At 48.6% G+C, this 12,334-nt stretch overlaps 1 protein-coding gene across 3 annotated transcripts; it reads right to left on the reverse strand.

Annotated features, from left to right (window-relative positions):
- Positions 1 to 604: 604 nt before the first annotated feature.
- CILP (cartilage intermediate layer protein) lies at positions 605 to 11,587 on the reverse strand. 3 transcript variants are annotated; one of them, XM_066196384.1, is made up of 10 exons: positions 11,497 to 11,587; positions 11,342 to 11,407; positions 9,687 to 9,810; positions 8,779 to 8,862; positions 7,986 to 8,039; positions 6,349 to 6,534; positions 4,931 to 5,245; positions 4,716 to 4,824; positions 4,097 to 4,254; positions 605 to 3,495 (listed from the first exon to the last, which is right to left on the reverse strand). In XM_066196384.1, exons 3-10 carry the CDS (start codon positions 9,742 to 9,744, stop codon positions 1,013 to 1,015), a joined length of 3,447 nt encoding a protein of 1,148 aa, XP_066052481.1. In that variant the 5' UTR covers positions 9,745 to 9,810; positions 11,342 to 11,407; positions 11,497 to 11,587; the 3' UTR covers positions 605 to 1,012. The 3 variants fall into 3 exon arrangements, with proteins under 3 accessions (XP_066052481.1, XP_066052480.1, XP_066052482.1); XM_066196383.1 differs by having other exon boundaries at positions 11,342 to 11,532; XM_066196385.1 differs by lacking the exon at positions 6,349 to 6,534 and having other exon boundaries at positions 11,342 to 11,532.
- Positions 11,588 to 12,334: the final 747 nt, after the last annotated feature.

The following is a 12,334-nucleotide window of genomic DNA, read 5'->3' on the forward strand; positions in this document are numbered from 1 at the left end:
CCTTAAAGCATGAATTCCCAGCCCTTATTTCCCTCCATCTTGTGGCACTCCTTAATTCATCCCTGGCCAGACTTGCTGCTCTGATTCTCCCAGAGCCATTGCTGACTCTCCACATGTCAAGCTGGGGAGAGATTCCCTGACTGCAGTATGCCGTGACGAAACCCTGGGGCTGCAGGAGAACCAGGCACCTACAAAACCCCTCACCCATATCCAGGATCAGTCTCACACTGATAAAGTTGTGACCTGTTGGTGAACAGAAAGATGAAATCCTGCAGGTTATTCTTTGCTCAGCTCTACATGTTTATTTACTTGGGCATTTCAAACATAAAAATGACACACATTGTTGAAGTTACAAAATTACTTTTTTTTATTAACCTACTCTATCACAGAGCATGGATTTTCTTGTCAAATAATGCAAGAAGCAAGAGAAAACTCTAGCTGATTCTATGTGGAGCCTACAAATCCACATGGCTTCTCTGTACTATTGAGCATGTGAGTTCTTAGAAATGCAGCTGCCAGTAGTTTAACTTGAATACAGTCATTCTAAAACAAGCTAGAAATAAATAAAATACTTACATTTCAAGTACGAAACCTTGCAGTTGAGTTCAGTATGAGGAAATCAGTTTATTCCTTTTCATGTTACCAACTACTGTACAGGTACTTGGGCTGGCAAAGTCTGCAGATGCAGAACAGAAGAATGTTTTATGTACATGACTTAATTGAATCATGTGTTTAGTCTTCCCTTTAGGCTATCATGTGAAGCTGTTTAATGTCAGGCAGAAAGAAGATTTTTATGGATGCATTTAATAAGACAAAAACTCACTACCTCTGCTGGCCCCCAATTCTCGCCTTACATTTTTCCTTTCTGGTGGGGAAAAAAAATGGCACCTTAATTATGTCTCATAAATAATGACACCTACCAGCTTTCAATTACATTACTTAGCGGGTTGATGTTACTTTCAAATTATATTTAATTGAGTGTGAACAACTTTACCAATGCTCCTATATAGCTCTAGTAGGTGGGACGTTGGCCTGTCATCGGGATCCTGGCTTGGTTATTTCGGCGGCTTGCCGGCGGCCTCCGGTACGTGGGGCTCTGCCCTGGCAGAACCAGGATGGACTGCTGGCCCGAGTCCCTTGGAGACTGCTGACCCAAGCTCCTTGGAGGCTGCTGGCCTGAGTCCCTCGGAGACTGTTGACCCAAGTCCCTCAGAGACTGCTGGCCCAAGTACCTCGGAGGCTGCTGGCCCGAGTCCCTTGGAGACTGCTGGCCCAAGTTCCTCTGAGACTGGAAGATGCTTTGCTCTGTCGTGCTCCTCTCCGAACAGGTGAAAGTCAGCCCAACACCGACATCGCTCTTCATGGTTCTGGATGTGCCATCAGATGTGCCATCAAAACACCTACCCAGGGCAATTTCCTTGGCGATCCTCGGGTCTTGATCGGTGACTGTGTAGATGCCGTAGTTGTGTCCCAGCGGGTCAAGAGGTGCCAGCATTGTGTACTCGCTGGTGTCGTTGTTGGTGGCCATGGGGAGGTGGTTCACCAGGTACTCGTGGAGCATGCTGTTGACGCTCACTCGACGGCAGTTGCCTTGTGGGACCACTTTGACGAGCGTGCGGTCCACGCGGTCCTGGTCGAAGAGCATTCCGCTGCACTTGAACTCCAGGCAGGCTGTGGACACGTCTCGCTGCTGGGGGTCACGGATGCTGCGCACATCCCTGATGCCGTAGAGCTTTCCAATAGTACGTGGATGTGTCCCACCCATGTTACGAGACCTTACATTCACTTCCTGGGGTCCATTTATTTTTACTTTAATGTAGCAGGCTCTAAATTCCATGGGCTTGGGCCACCACGCCAGGTAGTCATCGGTCCAGCTCATGAGGTCATCTTCACTGAAGGGAACAGTGTTGAAGTCATACCGGTCTCCTTCTATCCTGTAAAACCTGAAGTGAGCAGCACTGTGTGGAGCTTCCTCACATTCACTGAGGTTTTCATAGGCATAAATAGGGCCATTGTTCTCTTCTGGGGAATTAGGGCTTGGCTTGGCCATGTTAATGCTGAATGCTGTTTTCTTGATGTTGGAGTCCTCGTGGTCTGTCCTCCTGTAGTTGAGCTTGTTGAGGTATGGCTGTGGGACCCCAATAGCAGCAGGGTTGAGTTTGGGAGCAGAGGGCACAGCTTCGAGCTCTTCACCCCCCATGCTTGCCAAGATGTAAGCTCCATAGGCTTCAGGGTTTTGCTCATCGCAGAAGGCGGGCACACAGGCGCCGTTGGGACCAGTGACTACGCTGTCGAAACGGCCCCATGCTCTGGGGTTGGAGGAGAACCCTGGTTCTGGCTCCATGTTTATAATAGAAATCACAACCCCTTGGATCTGCTCACTTTGCAGAAATCTCTCGCTTCTGTAGGCTCGGACTTTGACGTAGCACCGTCTGCTCTCAGGGACATCCAGGTTAAAAAGACGCCTCTCTTTGATCTCCATGTTCCCAACCAAAAATGTTCTCTCCTCCCTTTTGCGCCGTGTGCTTTTCTCGATGTTGAAGTCCCCTTCTTCCTCCCATAACCCTGTCTCTGGGTTCAGGGACCAAAGCTTCATCTCTTGCACATGCTCTGGCATCTTGACCTGAGCAGCATCCAGATGAACCTTCACCTCTTCTGCATTGAGGGACTCGGTGCCCTGTTCATCCGTGAAGTCCACAGAAAACATGCCGTACGTGCGGAGTGGAAATACATCTCCTTCCTCATCTACAAAGTTCAGGTCACTTTGTGTCACAGGGGCTATGGAGATGTTTCTTGGGTCCAGAAATGTCACACTGGCTTTCACTTTGCCACTGTAGACCTCTCCATTTTTCCTATAAAATGCATTGGGAGGAATTTCTAATTCAGCAATTGGATCATCTTCTTCCATTTCCCCCAGAGAAATCACATTGGTTTCAGTGGACTCCAGTGTAACAGGGGCTTTCTTTCTTAGTAACTTGATCTCGTGAAATACAGCACCTCCATTTTCCTTGAAGGGCAGAACTTTTGTTGTGTTCACAAACTTCTGCATCCGGTCCACAAAAGTTAGAACCAGTCTCTCCATATCTGCTGGAACGTGGATGGAGAAGGTTCCCTTGTAGCCAGTCATACTCACTCTCTTGTTCCCCATGTAGATGTGGCCAAACCTCAGTGGCTCACCATTATCTGCTGCTGTGGCCCTGCCTCGAACCATTATTTTGGTCTCGGTGCATATTTTACAACCACATTCGACAATGACTTTAGTGGGGAGCGTGTAGCCATCGCAGGAGATGTCCCTGGTTTCCATCTTGGATACCCCACAGCAGTAGGACACATTGTCCTTACACCGAAGTCCCTTATCCAGCTTCCCCACACAGGTCTTTGCTGGGCACTTGCCCACGTCGTAATAGAAGGAGTTTGTTGCTTTTTGGAGGCAATCGTGAGGAAGTCGGATGAGGTGGCTTTGGGGTTGGGAGTCACAGGCTGCCTCTTCTCTTCCTGTTGAATAGGATTTCTTAATGAGCAGCATGAAATAATTGTACAGTCATCACTATGTTGTCTGAAACCTCAGAGCTAAACATTGCTCCTAAAAGCAGTGATGTTTTTGCAGGATTTTGGTGAGCTAGTTAACTCATTTCAGTGAAGCAAGTAGCTCTGCTTTAGCTTTAGGACCCTGATTAAAAACTGTTTGCAGGATCCTCCCTGCTCCTGCTTATCCACTATAGTCATCCAGCCCGCCCTCAGCTAGATCCTCTACTGCTGCCTGGCCTTTTGACTATGGCAGGACTAGAAAATATCCCAAGACTTTTAAAACAACCCTAAACAAGCAGAAATATTCCCCTGTCGGGCAGCAAGTACAGTGAGAAATCTGACAGCAGCAGGTTGAGGTTGATAGGCCACCTGCAATCCAGAGCTCTATTTTGTAGGGAGCGTCTGGTTCATAACCAGCTCACTCAAGCTTATCTGCAAACAGATGAATGATGTAAACCTCAAGTATTTTTTCTGTGACTTTTCTTTACCAGATGTACTACAGTTTCTGGTTCCTGCACACCAACACCTCCCCAGCTGCTTGGAGAACATCAGGTGCATTTTCTCTTACCTATGACAGCCAGCTTGGCAACTTGAGACTTTGCTGAACCCCCGGCACTGCTGGCCTTGCAAAAATACTCTCCTGACTGTTCTCTCTTCAGGTTCTTCAGAATAAGGTTGTTTTTATATTTGTACAAGGAGGGATCCAGCAGAGAGCCATTGTGGTACCTGCCAGGAACAGTTAAGGGGACAGAGACTGACCGTCTGGCTGGAGCACAGTGATGGCCTAATCCTGCATCCTACTATGTGGATTTTGCCAGATTTCCTGCCTCAGTTTCCCTGAGTTTTTAGTTTGGCTAGGTGGCATCACCTAAAAATTTTTCCCCTACCCCTGGCAGTACTGCAGTATGGCTGCTGGACAGCTGGCAGGCAGGCAGAGCTGCCAGTTTTGTCTGACGAGGTTTTTAAACTCTTTCTTTGTGTGTTTTTCCAGTGAATCCCTCAGCAGATGATATTACTGTGCCATCTTAAGGAAGCCATCTCTTGCAGCCATCAGTTCTCAGTGCATTTAACTGTTTTATAGCTAACCACCTCCACCCACCGCCCCAATTTATGGAGATGGTAAGGAGATAAAACTGGCACCCATTGGACAGCTAAGACTTCTGGCAGATCAAATTCAAGCTCCGTACCAGAGGTAGCGGTCGGGAGCTGGGCTCCCTCGGGCATCACAGCAGAGTGACACACTCTGTCCCACTCTCCTGGCTTTGTCCTCAGGGCTCCTGAAAACGTAGGGTTTGCCTGCAGGAGAAGGAAAAGGCCATCTCATTACTCTTCCTCTCATAAAACAACAGTTTATTTCTGATGTCTGCATAAAGCTTCCTGCATCCCCCCTCTTCGGGGCTACCTGATCGGTGCAGCTGCACTTGGATTGCCAGGTTTTTCCGGTTGCTCTCAGGCACGGTGACAGTCGCTGTTGCATATTTGGCTTTCTTTATTTTAAGGGTGTTTTTCCCATCAGGACAAACCCCCGGGATCCTAAACATGCCTCTGTTATCAGCCATTGTCAACAGCTTGAGTTTCTTGGCTTGCAGGTAGACCCGGGCATCAGCGGCAGGTGACCCATCCTCGAGAGACACCTTCCCGTGCAGGGTGGCATCCTCACACATGCAGGTGTCACAGTCGGCATTGACATGGCCCATGGGGCAGGTGATGTTGCAGGCTGGAGGAGAAGCAGACAGGTCAAAAAACAGCCCCAAGTCCCCACAACACTCACAGCACGTTCTGGCGTCTGCTTTTAATTTAGATGCAATAAGGCAAATACCGCATAAGGAGTAGATTGTATCCAAAACATATTTTTCCTGATTATCCACAGCTGTGCATTATAAAGGCTGGGAGGATGTCATTTTGAACCTGACAATTAGTAGAAATCAGCCACGTGGATATAATTACAGCTAGGAACTGTTATTTACCTTCCCCAAAGGGCTGAATTTCAGGGAAATTTGAATCCCGATCAGCATGTGAGCTCTTTGCTCAATCCTGGCAAAATTACAAATTCAATGTCATAAACTTTCTAGGTTTCTGTTACCAGTGCATCCCCAGAAGTTGTGATTTTGGTCAATCCCAAAAATTATCTCCCCTTATTTAATGGTATCCTGGCTTGGGCAGGATGTGGGATAATTGCCAAGTGAGCATTACCCAATGGGTTTAACATTTGGGCTCACAAATATTACTCTGTTCTCATTTACCTACAGTGATTAATCCTATATAATAATCTGTCTTTTCCCAAGGCTCAAGTCATTCCTTTTACAATCACAGACCACCCCTCTACAGGAGCTATCTGATACTTCAAAGGTGAAAATAAATGTAAGAAATCAGGGAAAACCGGAAACAACTTTTTTCCACAAAACATGTTTTCAGATATTTTTCAGAATTATTTGGTTAAAAGGGTATTATAAGAATAATATAATTAATTACACAGCCCCTTCAGCAGGGACTTTGGCAATTTGATATTCCCACATCATCTCTTTCCTGGAGGTTGCATGGAGGCAGCTGTCTGCATTCACTGACTCCACCTTGAGAGCTGCTGTTGTAACAAAATTAATGAGTTTTTCTATATCTCCAAGATATTGTGAGTCCCTGTTATCTTTCTGTTTGGCTGTAAACTCGCCCTGCTCTGCTCTTTGTACTCTCCAGCCCTGCTTGGGAATCACTAAATTCTGTCAAAGGAGAGAAAGATGGTAAAATGACAGCAAAGGGAGTACAACACCTGAGCAGTGGTGAGACCACAACATCCTCCCCTGCCCGTAAGTGAGTTAGGAGCACCTGAGCAAACATGTCCAATGCAGAGCCGCCCTTCCTCAGTTGCTTCGTTACAGTGCACGCCCCAGAAGCGCTCAGCTAGGCAGGATCTGGTACGCTTCTGCACCCCGGTTTGGCCACACTTTGCTGAGCACTCGCTCCATTTCGACCATGGAGACAAAAACCTTTTTGAATCTTGCACCAGTGGACCTTGAATAACATCAGTGGTGTGTTACTGAGATGCACGTTATACATACAGCTGCCCAAAAACTGGCAGTTGGGTTTTAGCAGCTTCAATAGAGCTCAGACTATACATTTGGATATTATGGACCACATGGATTAAACAAACTCAAAGCATGTTCAGGGAGCTGGGAATTAAAGCATGAAAAGGCATCTGAAGGCTTCTGACTTAATTCCCCACAGGCTACCAAATTCAGGATGATTAAGATAAACCCAAGGGGAGCAAAGTGCAGGCTCATGCTTAGTGTTGAGTAAATTCGGCTTAAGTAAATCAAACACACATTCTCATTTAAATGTTGTTTGAAGGGCAACACTTGTCTGTTTCAAATGTGGTTAAATAGTTTAAAATGAAATGGTTAAATAGTTACGAAAAAAGGGTAAAATTGTTGGTATGATCATGTTGAATATCTTTAACCAAATTTCAACATATGTTTTCTATAGAGGCAGCATGTGTCCTGTTGTGAGCACCACTTTTGCTGAGTACAAACCAGAAGCTTAAGATGCTACCGAGCAGGCTGAACATGTCAGGAGCAGCTGATTGGTAAAACAGAGAAAATTTGCAAAACACATTGAGAATTTAATACGAGGTAAGATTTTTAAAGGAATTTCTTTAGTGAGGCTATGAGATGTTATTAGTTCAAGGTACTTTGAATGGATGAGATCCACTCCAAGTCTGTGGTTTGGGCTTTTTTTAAAATGACAGTGTTTTAATAATGTTTATGAGGATGCGCTAGTGACTAAAGTTTCTAAAAATGAAGTTTCTTGGAGACATGTGCTATGTCATCTCCCATACCTATTCTTCCACCCAATTTGTAACAGAGAAGGTTGATTTGTTTCCTAGAAAGGCAGACAGGCACAGAGCTGGACTGTTCACATTGTGAATGGATGGTTGAAAACAATCCTGGCTTATAAAAGCAGGTGGGTGGAAAAGACCCTTTAAGTGAGAGCAGATATGGGAGAGTCATGTCTGGCTTGGAGTGAGCGCTTGGCTTAGGTGGGTTTTCATCTGTTGGCATAGCGGCATCTCTAGTTCAGCATCCCAAGCAGTGGGATACATGATTTATTATTTAGCAATTTGAGGCTTGCAGGAGGAGGTGGGCTTGGGGACGTGGTCACATCCTGTGGATAAATGCCTGTTTATGCTTGCTCCAAGCAAAAACTAAACGTGAAGCAGATTAAAGTGGGATCTCAGCAAGATCCTAAGCTTGTTTGGGATCAGCTGCTTTAATCTGCAGGGCTGGTGATGATAGGAAATGAGCAGGGGATTCTTGGAGGAAAATAGCATTCCATGGCTCTGGGTAGTATTTTGACAGCAGGAAAAGCAGAAAGTGGAGGATGAGGGAGAAGCTGAGGGGTCGAGCATTGGTGGGGACATGGGAAGGGACAGGGCTGCCCCATGGCACTGGCCAGCAGAAACATACTGCGTCTGACGTAGGTGAAGGTTGGGTCTCCCCGGCGAGAGCTGCTCCTTGTACCTGTGGGTAGAGGGGTGATTCAGGCAGGGTTTGCCAGCCAGGGAACCAGCCCCAGCATCACTGCCTTGTGCCATCCACTATTTTACTTGTAATTTTTCTGAAAATACCTCTCAGCAAGTGGAGGGACCTCTCAGTGTCCATGGTTTTGGTGCTTTGATTCTTCCCAGTGGCTAAGAGAGCTGCTGGGAGCTGGGCAAGAGGCTGGGCAAATCACCAAATCCTTTGACATGGCCAGCCCTTTCAGTGCCTGCTGGAATTTAAATTCTGAGCCCTGGACAGTAAAGATGAGAGGTTGGGGCATCTTCTAGGCATTAATGAGCAGAGTGGGCTCTGCAGGTAATTAACCCCCCACAGGCTTTGATTCTAAAGGCATGGTGTCACAAACCGCCCAGGGTGTGGGGACAGGCTGGGCAGGGTAAAGGCAGGTCAGAGCATGTGCTGGCCCATCCCTGGGCTCTTCTCACCCTCCCAGCCTGCGCATGCCTCCCGCAGGAGCTGGGGCTGTGGTCACACGTTGACCTTCCCTTTTCCAGGAGAGGAGCCAACAGCATGTGTCAGTGATAGCCAAAACCCTACAGGAGGTCGTGGATGATTAACATTTATTCCATTGCCTAAATCACAGTCACAGAATGATTGTAACCCTAAATGTCCTCTTCTACCGAAATAATATTGGTTAGTTGTAAATTGTTGGGAAAATTGTCCAGTGAGGAAAATCTACCCAAGGTGGGAATTAACTTACTCTCCAAGCTGAGCATTACCAGCGGGCTGAAGGTTCTCTGTCCTATCTGGACCCTGCTGAGGACTGGTTTCAGAATCCTTTGTCCTAAGGGTCAGTAAATGAAAGAATAAATTAAATTCAAGGAATTAGGCATCTTTAGGCTCAATATTACAGCTTTCTCATTGGGCTGTGGCTGATTAGAGCTCCTGTAGGATGCAGTGCAGAAGATGCCAAGGGAAGGATGTAATGGAGATGTCCCACAGCATCACTGCAGCTCAGGTATGATAGAAATTTTCTATTTCCCTTATCACCCAAGAAAAACTTTTTTGTGCTTCCTGTGTTGGAGCAGCTCAGATCAATTAATCTTTGTATAGCTGGAGAGGTAAAATATATCCTTCCTGTCCATGCTCAAGGGAAAATGAATCCAAGGTGGATAATGCTGGTTGTTTCTGTGGGACAAGAACTGGTTTCTGAACTTGCTGGCCACCTGTGTGCCCAAGGGGAGCTGATGGCCATGGCTAGTTCCTGGGGTGCTTGCTGGGACCAGTCCCAATATAAGTTGGGGAGCTAAGCCCCAGCACCGGCTCTGCCCTGTGCCCAGGTCCTCTGGGTGCAGACTGGACACTATGGGATCTCAGAGACAGCAGGCAGGGATGGTCCCAGCATGGCCAGTGGGCCAGGGAGCTCATCCCTGGTCAACCAGAGGCTCACTGACTTGCAGACAGGCTTTGCTCAAACTCTGGGGGCTGGATGGGAGCCAGCCCTTGTGTGGAAGTTGTCTGGCCGGGCAAACGCCGCAGTGACCCAGACCAGCACCCAGCATCGATGTCAGGCTGTGTCTGCTGGCTCAGCAGCTGCCAAGAGACGTGCCTGCACTGGCAGGGGCAGGGGACAGTGTGGTGACTGGAATGGAAATGTTTAACCTTCACCTAAAACAGATGTGGCTCCCAAGAGGAGGAGGAGAATCCAGCCTTTCATGGTGACCATCGTTGTCTCCAGAGGTGACCAGGGGCTTCCTGGAGTTTCCACAGCCGTCCCACGCCTTCCCCAGTCCTGCAGAGACAAGCCCGACCGTGTCGAAGCTCACCCAGGTCCTGCTGCTTTTGGGGTGCTTCTCCCAGGCTGAGGCACTCCAAAATATGCCACAGGGCCACTTACACCCCCTGCTCACCCACCCCCAGCAGCTCTTCATTTACTCCCCCAGTGGGGAGCAGCAGGGGCTCCACATCTGTGCTCTCATCCCCCCTGCTTCTCACCAGCACATCTGAGCCCAAATCTATTCTGCAGAGCACTGCTTTGTAACAGCATCTCCTTAACATGCTTTGGAACAGCTTAAATACTTCTGCAGGGATCTCTCACAGCCCACACAGCTCTGCAGGCCCCCCGGCACCCATCTCTACTCCCCACAGGAGCAGGGACAGCCCCATGGCTCCATCCCTCTGCCTGCAAACTGGGCATAGTGTGAGGATAGCATCTTATTCCAGTACATCCCAGAGTGTGAGCAGAGGGAAGGCTTCTGAGCACCTCTGAAAGCAGAAAACCCCATGCACTAGCCAAGTCTTTCCTGCAAATGTAGCAAGAAGCTCAATACTTTGCTTTACCTTCAGGCACAGATTTGGCACTGAGGCTTTGTGTCACTATTCACCAGCTCAGCCACTTCAGATTTTGTTTTCAGTGAGTCCCTTTGCCCTAGAGCATCACGCATTTGGGTATTTAATTTCTGAATGTACCTGTGGAGCTGGTGTTATCCCTAGTGACACCAGCTGGAATTCCAGGTGCTTTATTTTATGGACCCCAAATAAATGAACTGGGAGGAGGGGAGAATATTGCCGCAGCCATTTGGTGCCTCAGTTTACCCATAAAATAAGGCTGACAAAAAGCAGCCAGTGGCGAGAATACTGTTATTTGTAAGTGGTACTAACCATCCCCTCTGAGGCTGGGGAATGTGGGACTAGGAAATACTTTGATTATGGCTCAGCAAATCCCAGTCAAGCAAAAATAATAAGCAACACATGAGTGGCGTTTTGTGGGCTTACGGTGGGGTCGTGAACTCGCAGCCAGACAATAACCAGGAAAAAATTAATCCTGTTTCCCACTTGGCAACTATTTTTGGAGCTGACTGCAGCTTGTTCAGCACTAGGTTTGGGATTGGGATACATCCCTCTGTCCCCAGACATGCTATGCTAGAAGAGGGGGGATTCAAGCAGCCGGATCTTGGCAGCAGGGAAGGTTTGGAACTGCCTGTGTCCCCTGTCTGGCAGGGGGCTGGGGAAACCAGCGTGGGACAGAGCCGCGGGAGATGAAACAGCCCCGCAAAGTCCCCCAGACCCCCGCTGCAGCTGTCCCAGTAACCCTTTCCCAAACCCATTAACTGGGACGAGGAAGGGAGGAGCGGGACGCAGGGAACTGCATCCCCATCGATATTTTTCAGCCTCTGTGCCGTCATCTGCCCAGTAATTAATTTCCACCTCACCTTCAATCACAGCCACTCTTAATTACACCGCCTTAACACAAGAGAATTCTACAACCACTATCTGCCACAGAAGGGAAAACAGCAGGATTGAGTTGGGTTTTTTTCTCTTACCTAAAAAGCCATAAAAGCCCCACTTAAGGAGAGTCCCGTCTTCTAACCACGGAGCCACCAGCCGAGCTGAGATCCGCGGGCGAGACGACAGCTTGTCAGCTGCGGGTTCAGGGATTTGCAGCCGGTCGGAAAGAAGAGAGAGAGCTGCAGCTTACCGAAACCTCCCCTGCGCCGAGCGGAGCCGGGCTGTGTACGAACCTCCCGCCGCCGAGGCGGCGAGGTCGCTTATATAGCCCGGCGTGTAGCTTAGGGGATGGCAGCGAGCCACCGGCCGCGAGCACAAACAGATCGGACGCGCGAGGAAACCGCAGCCTGAATAATCCCTTAATAAGGTGATGGTAAACAGAAACCTGTGGCGATGCCACGGCGTGGCAGCTGCAGCTGGTGGTGGGACAGGGCACAGCGTGGGTACCCCGTCCTGGTGTGGGCACCGCATCCCAGCACAGTACCGTCAGTGTTAGGGGTTCACCCGGGGTCTGGATCTGAAATAGATGCTGCTGAGTGTTGAAGGTGGAGATACAGTGAACAGGCAATGAGTTTTGGGGATGCTTTTTTGGCTTTGCGCAGTCTGGAGCAAACGTGGTGCCCACCCAGCAGTGCACGTGGATTTGCCCCGTTTTGCAGGTGTGGGGTATGGCTCAGCTGGACGCTGTTCCCTGCACTGCCTGCCCACCTCTGCCCCTGTGCTGGCTCTGGCAGGAGTCAAATGAGGATGCTGTGGGGATGTGAGGATGTGGGACAAAGCAAGTGGGATTAGTTTGAACACCCGGGGTAGCACAGAGCTGCAGAGGCAGGACCATCCTTGTAAATAAATGTGACTGCATCTAGAGCCATGGGGAGATCTAGCAATGACCCCTAACCAGACTTTCCTGTTTGCCCCAGTCTGACTTCAGCCTTCCAGGCTCTTCCTCCCCTTGCAGACACATTTTTCTCATGTAACTTGTGGCAACTGTCCCGTGGACACAGGGGTCCTGGGTGGTGACAAAAGCATGT

This window comes from Chamaea fasciata, unplaced genomic scaffold, assembly GCF_029207755.1.
Source record: "Chamaea fasciata isolate MVZ Bird 193981 ecotype frontalis unplaced genomic scaffold, bChaFas1.0.hap1 SCAF_14, whole genome shotgun sequence".
NCBI classification, from domain to species: Eukaryota; Metazoa; Chordata; class Aves; order Passeriformes; family Sylviidae; genus Chamaea; species Chamaea fasciata.

Excerpts from the sequence above, each read along its gene's own strand:
- CILP (XM_066196384.1), bottom strand. The coding sequence starts at position 9,744 with ATGGTCACCATGAAAGGCTGGATTCTCCTCCTCCTCTTGGGAGCCACA. Across the intron at positions 8,040-8,778 it reads GGTAATGCTCAGCTTGGAGA|GTACAAGGAGCAGCTCTCGC; the intron begins GTAAGTTAATTC and ends CTCTACCCACAG. Across the intron at positions 4,255-4,715 it reads GCTCCCGACCGCTACCTCTG|GTACCACAATGGCTCTCTGC; the intron begins GTACGGAGCTTG and ends TGTTCCTGGCAG.